Below are 23996 nucleotides of genomic sequence, written 5' to 3'. Positions count from 1 at the left end.
TGACATTATAATTATCTCGAGCTGGATCCCACTTTGGTGAGGCAGGAACATCCCGAGGAAAGACGGGGATCGAGGGAGGTCCGGGCGAATGTGCAACACTTGTTTGTTGGTTGCCGGTTTTTCAGCTAGTTGGCCGCAAAACAGCTGCACGGGGAGAAAGAAACAGAGAGCAGCTGCAGGCCAGTTGCCAACCTCACCAGAGTGCTACAAACGGAACTGCCTACAGCGTGGGAACTGGCACACACACACACACACACACACACACACACACACACACACACACACACACACACACACACACACACACACACACACACACACACACCACACACACACACACACACACACACACACACACACACACACACACACACACACACACACACACACACACACACACACACACACACACACACACACACACACACACACACACACACACACACACACACACACACACACACACACGGCTGAGGCTTGTGGCCAGGAACAGTCCAGTCAGTCTTTCACTGTTGTCGTTTGCTCCGATCTTTTGCGGTGGCTTTCCTGTTATAACTTCAGCGTTGCGCTCAAAAGGATTCCCTGCTCGTCTTAAGCTTGAGGAAATTGTACAACTTCAGGGCTTATGAGCGCTCTGCAAAACCTATTTGATCAACTCCAGAACACATGGTGGTTAAAACCAGAGCTGCTTTTCTTAGATCCTTAAAGTTTTGCGAACATGAACGTCTTTCCCGCAGCTACAAACCAGAGCTCTATGACTTAGTAATTAGGAAGCCGTCAAGATCCCAAGTCTTAAAAGTCAAACTCTGACTCGTTTTAGTGGCTATTATGGAGCTATAAACCCTTTTCTTTTGCACAGAATCAATCCCAAAGCAAAAGCTCAGAATAACACATTATGAGAGCTGAATTTCAGTAAGAGTCTGCTCTGAACCCGGATGAGCATATTTCAAGGGATGCCCCCTGTGTCACTGCAAGGGGGCCCCCAGAAACAACAAATAACACTAATCGAAACAAAAGTTCCTTTTGTGCTACAGACAAGAAAACAGACGGAGAAGAAGAAAGACAGAGAGGATAGGAGAGGCCATACGAGAGGCAGAGAGGGCTGAATCTAACAGAGGAGTCCATTTATTCATTCATCCACTCTCCACTGACCCTCCCACAGCCAATGCGTAACATGCTGTAAAGCCTACAACACTTTCCTTATTTGCACAAATAACTTTGTAGGGAATTCCAGGGGAAGCTAGATACAAATCTTTTTTTTTTTTAAATGGTCTACTGTGGTCAAATTTAAAATCACATTCCACTTGAAATTGCTGCTCATATACAAGAATGTCTCACAGGAAGGGCACCTGAGGTTAGATGTGCAATAACGTGTATATTGTAGCATTCCTTTTACCATCACTCAGTACTATTTCCTTTCAAATGTTGCAACTATTGCATTCGATGTAGCTATTTTGGATCCGAAGAGGGGTATTTAATATACATTTTTCGTTTATGAAGTTTAATTTTTACGGGGTTGTCTTTTAAATAACATAGATAAACATAACCTAAAAACCTACAGTATGTCCTTCTTACTATATTCCAAGTTATCCGATGTCAAATAAATACATTAAGATTTGGCATACAGACATGCTAGCAGCTCTGTAGGGAATACATAGACAAGCGTTAATTTAAGCTATGTGCTTACGTAGCATCAACATACTAACATGTTCAAAATGATATTGACAGGCTTATGATCACAACTTTTCATCATGTTATCACAAATATGTGGTTTCAGTTTTGCAGGTTTTTGAACATAAACCAAAGCAAGTTAGCGTTAGCATCAACATGGACATTCTTGCACATTCTCTTTGTCTTTCTGTGGATGGAGAGGTTATTTCCTGCTGCTAAGAATAATGACGTTAACGGTGGGGGAAGTTGCTGCTGTGTAACAGCATCCACTAACATGACAGGTGTGTTCGTGTGAAGGAGGATTAGCAATATGCTGCTCAAAGTAAAGCCTTGTCGACACTTCCAAAAGCATCGACACACAGAAGGCCAGATTCTCTGAGTAAATACCTCTGGTCATTAGCAAATTGGGCTACATGGTAGGAGATACAACAGAGTGTGTGTTATAGGTTTCAAATGAAGCAATTACTTTCCAATTACGATAATAGCCTCTTTAGGACTCATTTCATAGAAAAAACAACTCTTTTTTGGGGATGTGAACTTTTCTCTCCTCTATTTCCCTGTTTTCTCTTCCCTCCTGCACCTCCACATCCGACCCCCAAACACCACACAGCCTGCCCCCTCCCCCAGCCCCTCATACACATCCCGACAAACACACACCTCAGGTTAATCAGTTCACACACACATACCACTCTACCCCCAACGCACCCCACCCAGCACCTCTGGCTAATCGCTTCAAAGAAAGATGCTATCAGTCCGAAGAAAGAGCCACTGAAGCAAATCCCAGACTGATCTGACAAGCACCATGGAGCCTTTCCAACAACACTCTTTCTTAGCACATGGAAATACATCCAGTCTTTAATTAGGAACACTGGATAGACTTAATTCCAATATTTGAGGTTCAAAGTCGACCAAAAAGAGCCTTTGAGAAGCGTCTTAAGAAGCTTAATGCTGTGTATCCCCACTCCACTGTTTGAATGTTTAGCTTTTAATCAATCAGGAAGAAAGGGGGAGGCCTAAAAGAAACCAGACCAAGAGAGTAAAGAAAAAGGACAAACAGATGAGGCAGGGAGAGACCCAGAGGTCTCCTGGGGGTATTTCCTTAAGTCTACCACTCCCTTCATCTCTCCCTCCCACTTGCTGCAAACCAGGAACAACAAAGCTCTGTTTGTTTAATCGATACGTTCAGTGCTTTACTTGGAGACTCTCCTAAAGACTTAGGCAAACAAAGTCTTCAGTGCTGCTTTAGGTGACACTTTCTGTTAGGGTCCATCTTTTCTGAGAACAATACATGTGGTATGCATTTGAAAGAACATGGATTAACTGTTCATTGATACACTTGAAATGGATTCAGCCTTTGAAGACAGTTGCACAATGTCCTCTGCAGCTTTGGAGGGAGCTTTCCATAGTTGAAAAAATGACCATAAAAATGTCATTGTGCAGTCGTCAGGGTAACAGTGTTTGGTCAAGACTGCATTACACACTGTAAGTGTACGTTTGAAAGATGTGTGTTGAGAGCTTCAGGGATGAGGTGTAGGCCAGGTGTACATTCAATCGCTATTAGTAAAAAGTACCGTTAGGCGATAAACAAACTGCATCACGGTGGCATGGCTAAGCTAAAGGCGGCTAATGTTCATCGTGATGACGATTATTAGTCTCATTGAGCCACCCCCCCTTTTTTTGTAAGCTAAACATGTTAAAAATGTGACATTGGTCTACAAGCAAGCATTTACTTGTTCTTTGAGTGCAAGCAAATTCCTATTTTCCCTATAATTAGTGACAAATCACACGCCTTTTTCCAGGAGAATTCCTAGAAAATTACGGATGTGTAAATTAAAGTGTTAACCGCCTCCTGTAAGGCGTGCCTCCCCAGGGGGCCGCGGGAGAGTTTGAAGAGGGATGCCGAGTGAGAATAGCTGCCTGAAGTGAAAGGGACAGGTGCTTATCACTGTTCAGAAAGCACTGTTTTAGTCGCCTCATTAAAACTGGTACTCAATATATCAACGAATATATTATGTTTTACTTTCTGCTTATTGTGTATTGCATTAGCTCGGTTTTAGTTGGAATAAGTTGTACTTTTCTCCTGCGGTAAAACATCCACAGCAAAAAGAAAAGTCGAATTGTGTGGTAAAATGTAAAACGTTTAATTAAACTCTAAGTGTACATTTTGTAGCTGAAGAGGAGCACTTTAATGGTCAACCAGGTTATTAACTGTTGAGTGGCTGACAAACAGGGAGGGAAGAGAAGTCCAACAGAGCATGAGAGCATTAATGGTCCAGGCATGTTTGTGTCTACCTGTGTGTGAGGGGATAACGAGTCAGGGAGGGGGCACTTTGATGACCCTTTAAGATGACCTCTGACCTTTTGAAAAGGTTAAGAGGCAGATTAGGAGGGGAAGGGGAATTACAAATAGACCCCCCACCCCAGGCTGATTACAAGTGATGCACATCCTCCAGGAATTTGGGATTGTGTCTCTCACAATGACCAAAACATACTTGTGGGATTACACGATGAACTCATCCAGTCATAAATCATGACACAGAGAGACAGGGGGGGGGGCCTGGAGCTAAAACTCTCAACCCCTCCATCCATCTTACCTTGTTTGAAGGTCCATTGGTTCGGGTTGGCTCCTCGTACGCAGCCACGTTCTCCCATGTTGCAACCACAGCATGTGTGGGCGTGAATTTCGCATCTGGGAACCCTCGATGTACTTCCTGGGTGAGCAGATGAATGAATGAATGATGGAAATGAAGTAAAAAAATAAACAAGATGGAGTGTACAATGGATTGAACTAATGGATGAACTGAAAAAAGGAAAGAATTCATATCCGTGGTTAATTGTTTTTCAGAACGTATTCATCTCAACATGTCATTTTCGGAGTTTTTGTTACAATCATGTATAAAGTTATTAGTGCCTGAAAATACACAGTTTTTGGCGTCAAACTTTTCGAAACAATTCACATATAGTTTCTCCCATCTTCATGAGTTTTGGTACACACATTGCTCTTATGATTGCGAACATATTTGAAATTGGTTTTCATTAGCAATGCACGCCCGGAAAGCAGCCATTTTGAATTATGAAATACAAATTTCGGATGGAATAACCCCCACGGCAAATATGACACTAGATTGCAAAGGGATAGTCGATAGCTCAAATGAATGTGTGGTGGGTCAAGGGGGTAACATTAACGCCATGAAGACAATGGATATTCAATAGACATACAGACCTGGGCCACTCTGTTGAGTACACTGGGAGTTTCGGTCACGCGGTAGTAGATCTGTCCTCGCCCTCCGCTGGTGTCGATGTCAGCCAGAAATGGAGCCACCACGGGGAAATCCGTTGGGAAGCCGTCGTCAACGTACTGCTTCTCCATCGGCAGGTCCTGGCCTGATATGATACCGTTGGTAGCCACCTATAGACAGAGAGAGACAATTATTAATAATCACCACAAGCAGTTTAATACTAGGGCCGGGTCTAGAAGGTATTGATTGAAATAGCCCATTAAAAATAAGAAGTGAATGTCTTTACATATACATAATCTTCTTTTAAATACGCAAAACACCATCATGAACCCAAAGAACCTCCCAATGAACCCGTACCCCCTCATAAACCGCTGGAACCTCCGTGGGCACTGCTGGTTAGGTCAGGGGCCCCGAGAACCACATAATGAACCCCTAGACTTCAAGGATGTAGATACATTCAAACCACATTCAACTCAACTTCCTCTTGGTGTATTTTTCTGTGTAATGAGGAATGACTGATGCAGCAGTGATGTGTATAGCAAGTGTCATTCAAAGCGACACTCAGCGGTTTGTGTCTGTATTTAGAATGTATTTAATCAGTGCTGGAATGGAGCAAAGTGTATTTATTCAAGTGCTGAACTGCAGGCAATTTTGAGGTACATATTACCACAATATGCAATTAAATAAGTACTAGCATGAAGATCTCGGAATAAAAGTACTAAGCCTATAATTACAACATAGTGTATTAGTTGATTAGTTTGAATCTGCTAGTATCTATAGTTGCCAAATAAATGCAGAGAAGTTAAATGTGTTATATACATCCCTCTGAAATGGAAAAAAATCTTGAATTAGTACTCACTCCACCACTGGGCTAACAGCATTTAGCTGGAATTTGATACAGACACTATTTATTCCTAATCACATTGTGTATCAATTATTCTAACATGAGATTATATTATTTTCAAATGAAATCCAATATAGAAGTTTATAATCTAACATACTGCAGTGGGAATCATTTACAAGCACGATTTGTCAATGTCACCAGTTGACTATCAACATCTGTTATGTATCAGTCAATCACAGACATGAGATTCATTTATTTTCTAAATAAAACCTTCTCAAGAAGTGTATATTGATACATAGTGCAGTGGGAAATTTACAAGCACGATTTATTCTTATCACCAGTTGACCAAATCAACATCTGTTAAGTATCAATCAATTTTGACAGTTGTGGAATCCATTTATTTTCAAAATAAGACATGTCGAGAAATGTATATTATATATTACTATTCTAACACTGCATAGGGGATTCATTTATGATCGATTGACAGACTTTACACCAGAAGAAAAACTAGTTTTCCCATTTACACATGCTAATAAACCGCTCCATAAAAATATCCAACAGCTGCAAACTTATCCTGCAAAAAGTTTTCACGCTTTGATTGCATAACTTTCTGAGAGTACCGAGCATGCAGATGAGTGCTGATGAAGTGAACTTACATATAGATGTGAGAACAGGGAGTCGTAGAAGTACACGGGTCTGGGCAGGGACAGCACTCTGGAGGTTTCATCGTCGCCCTCTGCCAGGATCTGGTCTCCGCTCAGAGAGCCGTACGGGAACATGTCAGTCCTCTGGATGGCCGTCACCACACACACCGTGCCGCTCCAGCACAGCACACACACCGCCAGCATTGCCCCTCTCTCCATTGTAGAGCCGGGCTGACACTGTGAGAGGTTCCGATGGACTGAGAGAGACCAGCAGAAAGAGGGAGATCTCTCCTCCTCTCCGCTGAGCCTCGGCAGGGAGGAGGAGGGAGGAGCTTAGGCGCGCTCTGATTGGTCGGGCTCGGGTTGAGTGACAGCATGCACGCAACATCTGGCTCGTATTAGAGAAAAGACAAATAGAGCGTTTTTAATCCGGATGTAACTCTATCTGTTTCACAACAATGAAAAAGAGACATTGTTTAATTTTTACGCACAGGTGGGAATTTCCGTGAAAGACATTTATCAAAATAAAAGTGAAAGTGGAAACGCCTGGGCACTTTATATTTTCCTTAACACAGATACATATCAAGAATAATATTTTAATCACCAAAGATTAGGCTTTTTCTTTTAGCACTTTACATTTAAAACTCACTTTTAATTAAATCGATTTTTCTCTCATTAAAGGCAATGGCTGCAAGTTTCTAATACTTAAACTTGGGCGCCATCTACTGGCCGAAACAGCATATAGCAGCATGCAAGACGTACAGGGTTAAAACTAAAGCTTAAAATGTATTATTTAAATAAACGTTTTAATAATATTAATATTAAACTAGTATTCCAGTCATATTTAAAGCTACAAAATAATAATGTTCTGCTTGCAGTGCATTCAAGGTGAGGATTTGCTGCTTTTCTCTCTGTTTTGTATCAATGTAAAATGAACTTCTTTTGGTTTTGGTCTGTTTGTAAGAGAAAACTAAAACGTACAATCATTTTTCTTTGTAATTATAAACATATGTTCAAAGGAATTAAAAAATATGGTAGCACAACACTCTATCTATTCATTTGGATAAAGAAAAGCGTCCAAAATATAATTACACAGGGTAAAAAAAAAGAACTGTCCAAAACCCCAGGAAGAGCATCAGAGGAGGGATCCTTTTATCAGGATAGACAGACCGTTGGTAAAATGAGAAGAGGACATTGAGCAACTTCCAGGTGCTGTAGAAACAGGAAGATCCTGAGCCACACAACCTCCTCTCCACCACAACGACCTGTGGAGATAGATACACAAACACAGGAGGCAATGCTAAAGTACACATTCAAACAGAGGGAGCAGAGATAAGAGGAGAGCCTTGTGAAAGACAGGACGCCTGGACTGGGGGAGGTACATCCAGGGAAGAAGGGTCCGAGGAGAGAAAAGCCTCCTACAGGGGACAAGGGGGGAGAGAACAAACACTAATTCAGGGAACTTGAATTTGAAACTGTTGAGCATGCTGCAGAGCAGACTGAGGGCAGATGGATATAGCCCAGGCCAGGCCGAGCATTAAATCATGTCTGCCAGGAATCTCTTTTTTAAATGTAACATACTGTTAAAACTATACGCACAACTCCTATTTCATTCAAATACAATGACTTCTTGCATGCTAAATGGTGTTTATTAGAAATAATAACATCTTTGGCAATGGTTCTACACATAATAACCCAAAGAAAATACACATTATTTGCTAAGTTAGACAAACATTTTGAAAGGTATTGAGACTTTCCTAGGACCTAACTCTCAGGTTAGCCACACTTTAAGATACCTTCTAATGTTCATGAATCAATAACAGCTGATGCTTGCACTTACCCAGAGCAACCTGTAGGTGGAGCCAAAGGTCAGCTTGAGATCAAATATATCTTACTATATTAATTTAGCAGGTGAAAACCGAAATGTATTGTTTTGAATATGTGAAACGTGTTAACAGTCAGTCTACCATTTTTACCATTCAGTAGAATACACAGACTGATCTGCTCATGTTTACATGTGGATAGTAGTATGAATACACAATTTATCAAATTTCACCCACACAGTTTGAGAAGTTTAGGAATGGTGTTGATGTTTATTCTCTGGTAATGTTTTTCTGGGTTTCAGTGTGTAGTTACAGGCTGACCGGCTTCATTTGTGACATAATTAAGACAAGGGCCATCAGCAGGACAGACACAACGCGATGTATCATGTTGAGTAAAGGAGTGATGAGAGGAATTAAGCCTCGCTGTGGGACCCTGTATGTTTGTGTGTGTGTGTGTGTGAGCCAACAAAGGCTGTTTACCAGCAGAGCAGACCAGGATTTGAGGATTAAGACCTTGATAAATAATTGAATTGCTTCTAAATAAAGAACACAGACTCAGACAGGATCACTTAAGATTCCCAGTAGAGTATTTCCATAATCACCTGCATCCATATTGACTCAAGGGTGGATCAGGAAGTCTCAAAAATCTGGACTGTTAGCAGAATTCTAAGGGTGTGGATTTAGTATTCACGAGTCAACTGGTTTTCTGATTCTGTTTAAAGTTATCTTCTAGAACACTTTTGATTAAAAGCCAATTTTCTGACAAATAATGTTGCATTAGTGATTTAATAAATTCACGACGAAAATCATGGAAACAATTGGTTCACTATAGACACATTGCTTTGATAGGAAAGGAAAAGAGTACACACGTAAAGATATTAAAGAAACAAATCTAAGAGAAAAAAAGGGAGGTAAGTTAAATTGATAGTGAGGTAAGAAAGGAAGAGACGAGGAAAAAAGAAAATGGAAGGGATGTCAAATAGGAAAGAAAATATATTAAATGAAAGAAAGAAAAAGGAAAGAAAGGACAAGAAAAAAATGGTAAAAATGAATTTCATAGAAAAAAGAAAGGAATGCAAAAGTGGAGAGGACTTGATATTAACATAAAATGAAAGTAGAGAAAAACGAAAATGGAAGGAAAAGGGAGCAGAGGAAAGGAAGGGGAGAAGGAAGGAAAAGGGAAGTTAACTAATTGGATTTTTTTTTTAAAGGAAAGAAGAAAGGAAACAAGGGTAAATTAAGGCAAAGGAGATGGAAGGTATGTTGTCGTCAGCGAGGGCAGAGGACAAGGTAAAAGAGGCCTCTGCCGGGTGAGGAAACAAAAATAGAGCACTGGTAACAGGAGGCAGAGAGACGGGTGAAGGGAGAGATCGACATAGAAGAACAAAGAAAGAGAAGCAACAGGAAGATAAAAAGGTATGGGAGGCAGGAAGGACGAAAAAGGATTCCTGTGGGGACGAGAGCTGTCGAAACTAGAAATAAACTTGTCAGGCAGTAAAATGTACTGTATATGAATTACTGCGTGTTTGTGTCGTGCAATGGATACCTCAACAACCGAAGCACTGCCATGATAGAAAGACGTGAGGAAGCAATGATGGCATGATGGCAGTATGTCACAGTTAAGAGTGCGTTAATGGGTCTGAAACAGCACTCAAGAGCTTTCAGCATACATCATGGCTCTTTATATGGCCTTTTTGGACTTTTCTATTGAAGAAATGGGTGAAATAAGGCAATTACAAGGTCATTTAATCGCATTTACTGTAGTTGCAGTATGCCTTTACGGTTGATGTTATCCCCCAAGATGAAGCCTGGCACAAGCCTGCGAAGAAGAGAAAAACACAAAATTGTTATACTGGTTAAACACGGAGACAGTCCAGTGTGTCAATGGAGCATGAAGTACACATATAGAAAAACAAACGCTTTGATCCCAATGGGAAATGAAAGCCTCATATATGTGCATGTGGGAGGAAACCCAGGAAAATAGGCAATCTCCACATGAAGACACACAGGAAAACAAACATCTTTCATGCTGGGTCCTTTGAATTCTATAGTCATAGGGGAGGAAAACAGGACTTATGTCAACATACAGTTTGTCCACCCTCACATACAAGACATTCCCAAGATATCATATATTGTTGTTATTATTTTAATATTAACAGCCCAGGACATCTGCACAGAGCCATACATTTGGGAGACAGATTCCCTGTTAATAATTTAATATAGATGTTGTTATTATCCAAAACAAACGAAGTTATAAATATGTAAATGACTATTGTACAGTATACTTCCTACAACTGTAGTTTTTCTATAGTTTTGAGGTTGCTGCCAATGTGGAGTTTTCTTGTGTCTATCAGGATTACGGGGCAAAATATTAACATTGTGTTTTGCAATAACGAGGCGATTAATGATTCATTCGTTTTAAAACAGGAAATGAACTGTCAACAGTGTGGATGGTTAATACTAATAAGTAATTGATAGGCAAAAAAGACAATACAAATATAGTCTTCCAGTAAGCAGATATGCTGATTATTGTTTCCTATCATCTTGAATATAATATTCAGGATTTGCAACTGTTGATTTGATGACAGCATCCTGGGCTTCTCTCAATTTCAATCTTTTACTATTTTACTACATTCTATTGACTAAATCCTTAATTGATTAATACAAAGAAACAATACTATTTTTGAATTTTTAATATATTATGACATTTGACTACAGGTTGCGCTTTTGTTATTATCTAGTATATTTTGAAGGAGAGGCTTGAATCTTGGGGTGGGTGTACCCTTCCCTGTGACGTCACCGCCTCGCTCCCTGTAACCCGGGCCATTCATCCCTACCGCAGCACAGTGCCGAGCGCGCCTCGCCCTCTGCACAGCTCACCTTTAAACCAGAGCTTCTTTAAGTGGAACAAAGCCGGACACATTGGGATACATTTTATCAGCCGTGCGACTAAAGCTGGATTAACACACTGACTTTAAAGTCTACACTACGGGGAGAAGGTTGTAAAATAGGTAAGAACTTTATTATTTGGATGCGTTTCACCGCTGTTAAATCCACGCGGATGTGACAGCGGCTCTACTGCGAAACTCGCAAATGAAAAACGCTCATTCTGTCAGAGCTGAACTTAAGTCATTTTGTAAGTCTGTAGTCAATCTTACACTCGTTTGCCTGTCGTTACTCTTTCACGCTCCATTCAAATATGCATTTAACGTATTTTCTCTACTGATTTTACAGTATCATTCGTGCCCTCAACTTCTCCAAAACGCGGACCCAACACCTGGACACACCTGTCTCCTCCGCTGTGTGGCACACATCTAACATCTCCACGGTTGTTGGTGTCTTTTCTCACCGATTCAGTGAGCCCTACACTACAGCTTCAGAGTGGACACTGGACAGAGCAAGTAGGTGAGTTACTTATCCTTCCAAAAAAGTCAGTAAATGATGTGCAAATGGTGATTTTAAGGGTCCTTTAAATTCTGAAATCAAAGCCTTATAAAGTAAATGTGTCTTATGTCATTTAATGTTTTACATCGTAGGAGACAGTGCATCTGTCTCAGCATCACATGTGAGACAATGCGTTTTATTCTTTTATTTGTTATTCATTCCGTTGCTATGTTTTTTGTGTCCTTATTCGATTGTGGTCACTGGGTCTGATGTTGGTTATGATCTGTCTCTGCTTTTTATCCATTAATCATATTATATATACATGAATTTAGAATGGATAAAGGTTTCCACATTTATTCCTGAGAGAGCTTGTCATGCAACATTTCTCAAGATTAAGCACACTGGGAATAAGAGCATGAAATTGTGTGTGAAAACTTGGCCAGCAGACCGTTCAGCCTGTCAGCTGATATCTGAATAAGTGGTGAGACAGAAGAGGAACAATGTTGGGTTTCACATCTCATACGGCAGCTCAGTTCGTGCCCTGAGTCTTTCAGTATATGCAACGTTTTTCTTTTTATGAGAGGTCGAAGATGTTCTGCCTTCTCTGTGTATGCATGGGATCAGTTCACTTAGACAAAGACTTGCAAACATGGAATTAGAGTGGCGTGTGTAGTGGACTTTGTTGACATTGAGTCCAAACAGAGTCTAAACGTAAGGGAGACGAGACAACATCCTTGACAAATCTCCTCAGGCCAATGCCAGTTAGGGTTCATTTGAAACTACTTGAACATAGCACTCATATGAAGCCTTCTCTAAATTTGACTCACAATCTAATCTATGTTTTTTTTGATGAATCGACAGATGTGGCCAACAGATGTTTGGTTAGCTTTGGTTTCAAAATTGGCCTCAAATTAGGAAGCAGTAACAATGTCATAACAAATCTGAAACTTGCTATCACTTGTGATATGTTTTCACTTTAGGTTTCTCTTAGAGCTGCAACTAAATTAAATGTAGGAGTTGACAATTAATCTTCTGTGGGTAAAGGAAATGAAGAAGAGACTGATTTTAAAAGCTGTAAATCTAAATAAATGTTCCTTTTTTTCCTTTCTGTATCAGGATGGCTGCAGACAACTTTTTAAGGACACATTTCTGACGCCCTGGGGCAAGTTTTTCTGATTGAAATCTAGCTCGTATTCAGCCACGATGACTACAGATTACGATCTGTGCCACATCCAGCACCACATCGACGGCATCAAGAGCCCGCTGATCAGCGCCACCATGTTCGCCGCGGGCATCTTCGGAAACGTGGCTGCCCTGGTGATACTGGAGATCCGAAGACGCAGGGCCATGAGGTCCGGGGAGGGTTGGCGGCGCTCGTTGTTTCACGTCCTCATCACGGCGCTGGTGGTCACGGACCTGGCGGGGACCTGCCTCATCAGCCCGCTGGTGCAGCTGTCGTATGCGCGCAACACCACCCTGATAGGGATGTCGCCTGAGTCTCACAGCGTGTGCTCGTACTTTGGAATCAGCATGACCTTCTTCAGCCTGGCCACCATGTCGCTCCTCTTCTCTATGGCTCTAGAAAGGTGCTTCGCTATTGGGTACCCCTTCCTGTACAGCCGGCACGTCACCAAGAAATGTGCCTACATATCAATCCCAGTGGTGTTTTTGCTATGTATTTTATTCTGCCTCCTCCCTTTCGCTGGGTTCGGTAGTTATGTACAATACTGCCCCGGCACGTGGTGCTTCATCGACATGAACCCTTCCAAACCGAAGGACCGGGTCTATGCTAGCCTGTACGCCACCCTGATGCTGGTGCTGGTGCTAGCTATAGTGGCATGCAATGGGTTCGTGGTGTACCAGCTGTTCAGGATGTACCAGCGGAGGAGAAGGAATGGAGGGTCTGTGATGGGCACCACAAGATCCAACGGCGAACGCAAGGCCATGTCCATGGCGGAGGAGGTGGAGCATCTCATCCTGCTGGTCTTCATGACCATCATCTTCATCATCTGCACGCTGCCCCTGGTGGTAAGATGACAGCACATGCATGCTTTTACCCGTTCATTAGAAATACACCCTTATGTCCAGTTTGACTGCTGACAGCTGACCTTTGTTTCTTCATGTATGGCTAAATTGAATCTACTAAGGACTCATTGAAAGCAACAGCACTTCATTGACTTAATTGGTGTTAATTAGGGGTCAGATAAGGAGTTGAGGCAGATATTGATTATTCAGACTAGGGTCTTACCTGACATTGATACACAGGGGTCACCACATCTAGAAAGTCTTTCTTTTGTATTTTAAACAATGCTTTATTTAAGAAGACACAGCACTGTTTTTTTCTGATTCAAAACCCCCTTAAACCCAGCCCGCAGGCCCATCCCTACAGGGGACAGAATGATAGTTTTGTAGTATAAATAACAAAAATAAGTGAATGGATAAAATAGCAATGAACTTGGCATAAAGAAGAGACGAAGAACTTAAATAGAGAATATATGAAAATGTAATTACATTACGGTACATTCATATATTGCTTGTTCTTGTATGAGGTATCTTGAAATTGGGTCATTTTCTTGAACCCAAAAAAGATAAAAGCATATTCAAAATGAAGAACACATGTAAATAAATAATAGTAAGGAAAATGAGTATGCATGATATTTGTGTGTGGAATCAGAAACATATCATAGACAATACTGAGTGGAGCATCTCCTGTTAGGATGTATCCATTACAGAGTGAAATGTAGCTACTATACTGTAAGTGATATTAATTGTGTTACAACACATTTACGGGCTTTCAAACATAACAACTAACAAAGTATATCAACATATCACCCAGAGCATATACATTTAGCTGTATATGTAATGCAATCTGATATATATCTTTGTATGACTGTCTGCATATTGTGGCATTCTGTGGACCTGCAGCTATTCATACATAATACAATAGACTATGGGCTGTTCTGATGCCAAGTAATAGACAGGAAACAAAGTAGCAGTGCCTTTGTATCTACTTATTTTGATGCCTGGTATAAATGTTTACATGCTTTAATGTTCAAAAAGCTCTTTATTTTGCTCATACTGTCTGTGCTGCAGCACCTCTTTTCACCCTCTGTCTGAAACCAGAGCCCAGTCTGCTCTGATTGGTTAGCTGACCAGCTCTGTTGTGATTGATCCAGAATGTAATCAGCTATGTTATCAGGATGACATTTGGACAGAGGCCGTAATTAGAAGATAATACAAGACCACCTTTTCAGAGGTCCTTAAGCTTCTACTTGTCCTCCATCCTGCAGGGTTACTGTATAATATGATCCTGAGCCAATAGGATAAATACATACTGTAGGGAAGGACTGCGATTAGCTAATGGCAGTGCTGGCAGACCACTTTGTGGGGTAGTTTAAGTGAACTTTGACATATTTCTAATTGAATTGGCTAGTGAAAAACACACAACAGAAGCTAGGAAGTAGATTTTGGAGACTAAAACAGTAAGGATGGGTGGACATAAGTACAAATTAAACCCACAGCTGACCTATCATCCAGTAATTTGTCTCTGTAAGACTCCTGGGCAATCTGTTAGCACCTCTGGTATGAAAGTGTCACTTTGGATTTCAAAGGTTAAATCAATAACTTCCCTAGCCGTGTATATTGTTGTGCACTTCATCACAGACAGCACTAATGAAAGTGCCGTGGCTTGCATGTCCGCTATGATTGACAGCTCCTGCATCACGCTTCATATAATAGCATCCACAACTTCACAAACACACACACCACACTAATTCATTAGAGTTTATCTAAGTAAATTAAGTGTGTGCAAATATTTGTATGACTTTTTGCTGAGTGTTACAGCTATTTCACCTCACACTAAGCCACTGAACCTTACGTATAAGCAAAGCAAACAGTAGCTGATTATGCCTCTTAAAGGACTGATATGGCATCATAAGGCAGCTACTGGCTTCAGGTGCTTTTTTGTGGGCCGATTTTAATCATCTCTAATTCTTAGAAAATGTATCACATGAATCAGTGCTGAATGATGCCATTAACTTTTATTCCACTGCCTACTATTATGGTAAATAAAATGTATTTGACACGCTATTGCTGCCTGAAGTGAAAAGTATAAAAACGTCCAAACTATCCACAAGGCGATAGCAGCAAACTGACAGAGATGAGTACAGTGTACGCCTCAAGATGATCTTGTGAGAAGCATTTGTGTCCGTTTGAAAGTGGTGGCTTATTATAATTGCCCTCCTCTGTGCACTGTGTATCAGGTGCAGACTTCTGCAGGCAGGTAAAGGACACAGTAGGTATCACCTTACTTCATTAGCTGTCTTCACTGCCTCATCAGGAGTAAAACAGATGACTCTGTACAGTGAGGTGAAACAAGGACACACAGGAAGGAGACAGGAGGCCCTAAATTGAAAGGCTTAAACATAGGTCAAACTGATTTCAATTTTTCTAAGAAATCACTAAAACCATCTTTATTTTTAGTTTTGACCCGTGTTCTTATTTGGTCTTAATTGCAGTTGACGGCATCCCTACATTAGTGGAGACATGCATTTTAGTTTTTATATCTCTTAAACTCATCATCCACATAGGCTAGGATTCATTTCAGTCCTACTGTTAGCCACAGCCAACAACACAGTGTGGACATAGTAGTGAAACTATGTGGAAAAAACATCTTATTATAAAGCGTGCCTGCCAGCAACACCAGGATTTGAAATAGTTTTTTTCTCGGAAAATGACCCACCTTTCCCCATGATCATTTTGTTCACCTACAATAGCCCTTATACATTGATATTTAAAAACACGCTCAGAAGCTTTACACTGTTTCCAGTGTATGCTCAAAAACAGTGTGATCCTCTTTTTTTACCAGGGAATATCAGACATCATTTCATATTGAATCAGCATGTGGTGTTGTCTTGTCTGGAGGGAGTTACACTTACATAACTGCGTGACATCAACATGAAATTGAAATAACTTTGCTTTTGTTTCCTTATTTGTTAAAATCCCTGTTGATTTAAACTTTGGCAGTAGTGAAAATGTCTCAATGAGTTCTACATTTGCCAGAGACTCCCAGATCCTTTCCTTTATCTTTCCACCCACTGATGACCAGTCAGCACATAGGTCCTTTTACTCATTAGGCTGTTGATGTGCATCTTGTCTGTGTCCAGCTAATAGCCTGTCTATCAGATACCCAGTGACAGTAAGCAGACCTTTCACCACTACTGGGAAACGTCGTCATGACATTAACGTCATTCATATATGAATCATTCCTCCTATGGGAATCCTGTGTCGCACATACTGGGAAATCACTTACTTGCGCCAGTCACATTCGGCTCTCCTCTCCTCATATATCCACAGAATGGCCGCATTAACTTATTGGAAGACATTTCCATCTGCGGGAAGATGAAGAAAACCTTTTACCATATTTCACTCAAAGAGCACACTTAGTGATTATGCTGATGGTGCTGCGGTCTCATATTTGAATAAACGTTGTTTAGAGTCCTTATCTATGCAGCATGTTCATTTAGTAAGGTATAGCCCAATTTAGAGTTACATTGCCAAAAGGGTGGGACCGACTCATGATGGCCAGGCCACTACCACGTTTTAGTCTGACTTTGTTGCTGTCCGTGTTTGCAGTGTGCAGTCATGAAAGATAATGTTAACTTTATGATGGTTTTATTAGTTTGACTGTACTTAGCTCCACTGACTTGTGCCACTGCTGGTTCCAATAAAACAAGATGGCAACTGCCAAAGATTTTGAAGGTGTTTCATATCCGCTTTGTGGTCACACACTTTCAATGGCTACACATTCAATCATACTAAGAAAGAGTATGAATGCATTATTTATTACGAACCTTATATAAACATTCATTGGTTTCCAACCAGCAATGTGATACCGTAGAGTTCACACACGCACGCACGCACGCACACACACACACACACACACACACACACACACACACACACACACACACACACACACACACACACACACACACACACACACACACACACACACACACACACACACACACACACACACACACACACACACACACACACACACACACACACACACACACACACACACACACACACACACACACACACACACACGTTCTGTGCCTTCTCAAGTTTAAACTGGGAGCTGGTAGTGTGTGTGTGTGTGTGTGTGTGTGTGTGTGTGTGTGTGTGTGTGTGTGTGTGTGTGTGTGTGTGTGTGTGTGTGTGTGGGAATGCATTAAAAATTGAAAAGGCCAAACAATAGCTTCTTTGGCACAGAAGAAAACACACATTGAACCAGGAAGAGAGTGGAAAAATGAAATTGGAAATACAGTAATGGAATTTGAATGTTGCAGTTAAATCCCAAAACAATTTTGGGGGCATTTTGGCCTTTATAAGAAGAATAACTAAGGTCATAGACACTAGGACATGTTAGGCATATTTGACAAACCCTCAATAAGTTGTTAAGTTAAACCTCCTACCAGTTTTATGAGTTTAAGGCATGTGGGTTCAATTATGCATCTTTGAAATGGAATATTTTAAATACTCTCACATTGTGGAAAACTTAATGAAAAACAGGCGCAAGCAGAGATTTAGAGAGATTGTCACCTCTGACTGGCATAATTGCTCAGCACACAGATCACTTTCACATTGCAGTTTGTGAGTTTTTTTTCCTAGAGGATCAACCCTGACAGACACTTTACATTACATGTCACTTGTTAGACGCTTTTATCCAAAGCGACTTACATACTCAATACTGTGGGCAATCCCCACAGGAGCAATTTGGGGTGAAGTGTCTCAGGGACACAACAACATGCTGACTGCAGTGGGGTTTGAACCTGTGACCCCCTGATCCCAACACCAACGCACAATCCACTGCACCACACGCCTCCCACTTCACATTAACACTTGTGTTACGCTTCCTGCTGCTGAGAGACGAGAAGAAAATGTGTTTCACAGTGTGAGTTGCATTTCACGGTAGAGCCTGGCAAAACAAAAAAGATCTGTCTCCACACGCACACTTGATCCAACGCCTGGCCAGTCAATCACAGTCATGATCTCATGCAGAACAAAAGTGAGATTAGCATGAAGCTGTTCAACACTTAAAGAAACAAAACAACATTGCACACCTCAGTAGTTTGATAAGTAGAGTGTTTTTGTATATTTTAACTATATGCAGATGAGATAATTTTATCTTGAACCACTTCCCAGATGAGGTTGCAGAAGTAACTTTCTAAGTATTTTCCCTCGCACAGCTAACAGCTGCTGGTGTTCCCTTAAGCAAGACTCTTAAGTGCCATTCTCAGCTTCCCGGAAACAATTGAGCCACCGCGTTGTGAGACGGAGCAACAGGAAGCTAGCTTTATATCATTGGCACAAAAACGTTGGGGCAACCAACTACTGCTTCTCACGAAATGAGGTGCTTTTATTTTCAAGTCAACTAAGAATAAAATGATTTAATGGAAGAGAGATGAGTGTGAGGATAGATGGTGCAGACTTAAGAGAAAAAGGTGGGTGGAAAGCAGAGATTAAGATAGAAAGTGAATGGAAAATGCCACGTAATGGAACTAGAAGGGCCAAATGCCAGTGGTGGAAAGTTACTGAGTACATTACTCAAGATACATTTTGAAGCACTTGTCATTTAACTGAGTATTTCTACTTAATGTTTATTTATGCGTCTTCTCGTTATATTTTACATATACTAAACATTTATTTTTACATATATATTATATTGATTTTTGCTTGTAAAGGAGTATTTGGACATTAATATAATTAATGGCATCAAATAATGCATTAATTGACTTTACAACCTGTTGTTAGGTCACCTCACCTTCACATTTCATTGGATATTGTTCCTGTCTGAACCCCAGAGACAGCAGCAGCAGGGATTTTTGAACCTTGGAGCTGGTCATGGCTTCCATGGATTGTAATAATGCGCTGGTTCCCAACCTTGTGGACATCAGCCTTGGGAGTTTTCTGCTACTCACTTCATGAGCTCACATTTGAACCAAAGACAGGAAACAATGAATGAAATCAGCTGCTCATTCTTGGCCTCTATGGTGCTACTAAAAACAGCCGTATTTAAAAGCTGTATCCATTTAAAAGACCTCTGTAGGAAAGAGTTTCCAAGGAGAAGAGTCACAATTTAGTCAACATTTGGTAGAAATACAAAATGAAATGACTATTTGTCATGAACAAAATCATTCAAAATGATTAAGCATGTCACTGTGCAAACTAACTATAGATATAAACATGGGAATTTAAATTTGGATCCGCCACAACATTCAACATCTGCCGCTCATCCTCTCCTTAAACCTCTCATTACACACATGTTCACACACTCGATGATTTATAAGCTATCTGTGTTTGACCTTCTAAAAGCAAACACAATCCTGAGAGTAATTTAAATATCGTCTTGGCATTAGGACAGCAGTCTATTCTCTGCAAACATCCTGTTCTAGGATAAGTGATCATGCTTACTGCGTAGAAGAGGATACAAATAGTGAACATGCCAAATCGACTTTTTACTACAATATTTATTATGCAACAGTTAGTTTGAGCAAAGGTTAAAACCCAAACAACATTTGTGTGGTTTGCACATGCTGGTATGTACAAGTTCCCTGATAACTATTTAGCAATACCAGCCAGTCTTTGAACGCTTTGATGATAAATTACAGGGCCGCTAGAAAACCTTATAATTAGACAAAAAAGCCAGTAGATGCACGCTTTCTTTTCGATTTGAAGTAGTTCGGTAGAAAGAAAATAGTCTTTGCATACATGGTCTTTGAACTTAGTTGATTATCGGGACAATGATTTTTGGATAAAGACACCAACTGACATTTTTTGCCATCCGTCACTCTGTTTAGAGTTGACAATAGTTTACCCTAAGGGTTCGTGTCCCTTCGTGTTACGCTTTGTTAAGATTGACCAGTGGTATTTCTCTCAGTATCTAAACATTCAGGACGAGTATTAGCTTTGCCTTTTAAACAGACAAGTGGTTCCAACTTCTATTGTTCAACTGCCATATCACCATGAACTGGTTCTAGTCTTCATGTGTTAATGCTGCTTTAGAGGGTTTAGTGAGAGATTTAGACCAGGATGGTAACTAGGACGTGTCATGGTTACTGTTAGCATTGGGATTATACTTTGGCAGCCAAATTCATTCCCTCTTCTTCCCTCTGTTTTTTTCCATGTCTCAGATCCGGGTGTACATCAACTCCATTGTGACGGACAGAGAGTCTCACCGCCTGGACCTGATCGCCTTGCGCTTCATCTCTGTGAACTCTATCATCGACCCCTGGGTCTTTATCCTCCTCTCCCCCAGCGTTCTGCACTTTTGCTGGTCCTCCATTTGCAGGGCTTCCCTGGGAGTCTCCAGGGGATCCATTTTTAAATCATCCATGGCCAAAGAGAACTCTCCGGCGAACCTCGAACTGTGCCCACCGACGATAGAGTACACCGAGGACTTTCCCTCTGGGGAAACCCTATGACCACAACAGTTCTTTATTATTCCATATGTATACGTATTGGACACATGATAAAGCGAGGAGGTTTCCTGGGCCACAACATCCCTCCCATGTCGGGGGTGTTATCTATTTTATGGATGTGTTTCCGTAAGATAATGGCCCTCACTGTGACTTCTTGCCAGACACTTGGGATTTCCTTCTACTCCTAGCATGTCAGCTAAGTGTATGCATGTTGACTGCATACTGGCTTCTCTAAAGTGTTATAATTCAAGTGCAAAAGCCACTTTAGCTTGTATGTTATGCTAATGAATCAATGGAATGAAGAGGCTGCTGATGGAAGCTAAAAGAGACTTCATTCAGGATGGGGAATCGACAAAGCACTGTGGTCTGTTCATTGGAGGAGCTTGTGGCAGAATGCAACATACATCTTCCAACAAGGACTTGCTGTACATGTATACTTTGATTCAAATGCTGCTTTCCAAACTAACATGTCATTGTATAGAGCACACTCAAAGACAAGAGTCGATATGGGGTGAAAACAAACCAGGATAACAAAAAGTAAGCACATTCAGAACTAAATAAGAAGATACATAAAGAAGAGTTAGCCATTTTGTTATCAAATGTACAGAAGGGAGTCGGTTTGCAACAGGAAAGCATTGTAATGCTTGTGCATCTCACTGAAGCATACCTAGATACAATCTAGACATGAGACATGTTCATACAAGTCTAAATGAGAGCTGATATTAAATATTCCAGGCACGACTTTCTTTGAACCTCAGACTTTAACCCCCGGTTTGCTTTGGTAACCGTGCTCCACTACCAGACTCCTGCTGGAAAGGTCAAAGGTCAACAATCCTGGAGCCGGGTCAAGACTCAGGAAGCTTTGACAGAAAAGTTATGTTGATCATGAATTTATATATACCATAAGTAGCATATACCATTGTATCATACTGATAAATCATCACAAGTTCTTCATATAAGTTACCTTTTGACTTTTACAGATCAGGTTCTCTAAATGTATCATCAAAGGATAAACTATTCCATAAAGTACATTTAGTTGGAAGTTAAAGGTGCCCTGTGTAGTTTTGTTCAGTATTACTCATTGGAACATGTCCCCATATCATCTAATGATGGTATTTTATAAAACACTGGCAATTGGCACTACCATTGGTCAAAAACCACTCTGTTCCTTTTTATGTTTCTGGAGTTTTATAATATATATTTAAAATACTGTTTGAAAGCTAATTATCATTTACTAAATATTATTTTATTGTACAGAATGTGGAGTAGCGAGCCTATAGGTTCCTGATATAAATTGTCTGTTACCCTTTAAAAAGTACCATGTTTTGTTTATTATGGGACAGAACTTCTTGGCAGGTCCTTTGTTCTCTTACATTGTTTAAAAGTTATTTGGAAACTATGAAAAGAGCACCCCTTATTGTTATCCATCAACTTTACGACTGAAGTGCCATTTGAACTGCATTAGTTTTACTGGGGAACATCTTAAAATGTTATTTTCAATGCGTGTTTTTGCAGAGCACCGCCATTCATCAGGGACAGACTATGTCCACTTAAATAGACGCTAATAGCCCAGATGGAAAACGTCATGATTTCTATCTCTGTTGTATCCTTGTGCTGATTGTTCAAACGTGTTTAAATGCCAACTAAAATGCTGGTTCTTCATAGCCACCTATGTTATATTATGACATTATAATGATGTTGGTTCTAACTGACCTGAATTAGAACTAGAAAAGCAGGTTGTTTCTCCACTTTTGTGCAGCGGTAAAAGTAACACATGTTGGATTCACACAGGGTTATGTTACACAACACCATGGGAAATTGTACTATAAAAGAGTGAATCAAATTCAAACTGGGCTCAAGTGTTGACAAGAAAATAAGCTACTACAGATTTTAGCAGGATGTCCACTCATAAATCTCTCGAAAGTAGATACACATTGGGTTACACAACAGCATAGGTCCAGTTTGAATCAAAAACATGTAATCCTGGTGTGTATAATGTGAGAAAAAAAAACTACAAGTTCTCAAACTATATGTATTTTTAAAAGTTGCCAGAACATTAGTGAGCATGAGTTAAACTTTGGGACTGTAAGCCTTTATTTGAGAGTGTCACGGATGTGTGTATTTGAGTGTGTGTGCGTGTGTGTTGTGAGAACGGCTTTTTATTGCCTCTGCTGTTGGTTCTGAGCTCAGCATCAAAATGTTCAGTGTTAACGACAGTGTCTTACTGCTTCCTGTGTGAGTGGGTTTGCTTCTGTGTGTTTTCCTGTTGTATTTTTTGCAAATGTCCCCACATACATGCTTGTGAGTCTATGTGCCTACAATAGGTGCAAGCTTGTGTGTATGTGCATGATTGTGTGTGTGTGTGTGTGTGTGTGTGTGTGTGTGTGTGTGTGTGTGTGTGTGTGTGTGTGTGTGTGTGTGTGTGTGTGTGTGTGTGTGTGTGTGTGTGTGAGACAGACAGCACTGATGTGTCAAACAAGAATGCTACGTACCTACCTACCTGGATGTCTTGTACTCTGTTATTATAAAGTACTGTAAAGGAAACTGACTGCACTGTGTGTATGTGTGTGTTTTATGGCTTGTGTAAATAAACATCTCGTCCACTACATATTCTGTCCGACCTGCTTTGTAACCCCCTGCCACACACACACACACACACACACACACACACACACACACACACACACACACACACACACACACACACACACACACACACACACACACACACACACACACACACACACACACACACACACACACACACACACACACACACACACACACACACACACACACACACACACACACACGATAGGATAGGTTCCAGATGTGGAGATCGAGGCACATCTTTCAGTTGTGTGTTTCTGTGTGTGTTTCTGTACTGTTGTGTGTTTCTGTGT

General features: G+C 40.7%; 2 protein-coding genes across 3 annotated transcripts in view; one reads left to right on the top strand and one right to left on the bottom strand.

The window, feature by feature from the left end:
• The window catches only part of nid2a (nidogen 2a (osteonidogen)), a 36136-nt gene extending 29413 nt beyond the window's left edge, over nucleotides 1-6723 (bottom strand). Inside the window, 3 exon segments of the mRNA XM_034151235.1 lie at nucleotides 4266-4382; nucleotides 4895-5080; nucleotides 6411-6723. Coding sequence (XP_034007126.1) covers nucleotides 4266-4382; nucleotides 4895-5080; nucleotides 6411-6617 — 510 coding nt within the window. The 5' untranslated portion in view covers nucleotides 6618-6723.
• A 4340-nt stretch (nucleotides 6724-11063) lies between these two features.
• ptger2a (prostaglandin E receptor 2a (subtype EP2)) lies at nucleotides 11064-23701 on the top strand. Of its 2 annotated transcripts, none has more exons than XM_034151213.1 (4): nucleotides 11064-11232; nucleotides 11456-11622; nucleotides 12722-13633; nucleotides 20806-23701. In XM_034151213.1, the coding sequence occupies exons 3-4, from the start codon at nucleotides 12809-12811 to the stop codon at nucleotides 21094-21096; spliced, it is 1116 nt and encodes a 371-aa protein (XP_034007104.1). In that variant the 5' UTR covers nucleotides 11064-11232; nucleotides 11456-11622; nucleotides 12722-12808; the 3' UTR covers nucleotides 21097-23701. The 2 variants fall into 2 exon arrangements, with proteins under 2 accessions (XP_034007104.1, XP_034007103.1); XM_034151212.1 differs by having other exon boundaries at nucleotides 11456-11626.
• The last annotated feature ends 295 nt before the right edge of the window (nucleotides 23702-23996 follow it).

The sequence above is a fragment of the Trematomus bernacchii genome, unplaced genomic scaffold (assembly GCF_902827165.1).
Source record: "Trematomus bernacchii unplaced genomic scaffold, fTreBer1.1, whole genome shotgun sequence".
Lineage (NCBI taxonomy): Eukaryota > Metazoa > Chordata > Actinopteri > Perciformes > Nototheniidae > Trematomus > Trematomus bernacchii.
Note: the sequence above shows the minus strand (reverse complement) of the source record. Positions and strands in the feature narration are given on the sequence as shown.

Bases quoted from the DNA above. Each gene is read 5' to 3' on its own strand.
- ptger2a (XM_034151213.1), top strand. From the start codon at position 12,809: ATGACTACAGATTACGATCTGTGCCACATCCAGCACCACATCGACGGC. The intron at 13,634-20,805 runs GTAAGATGACAG...TCCATGTCTCAG, and splicing joins TCTGCACGCTGCCCCTGGTG to ATCCGGGTGTACATCAACTC.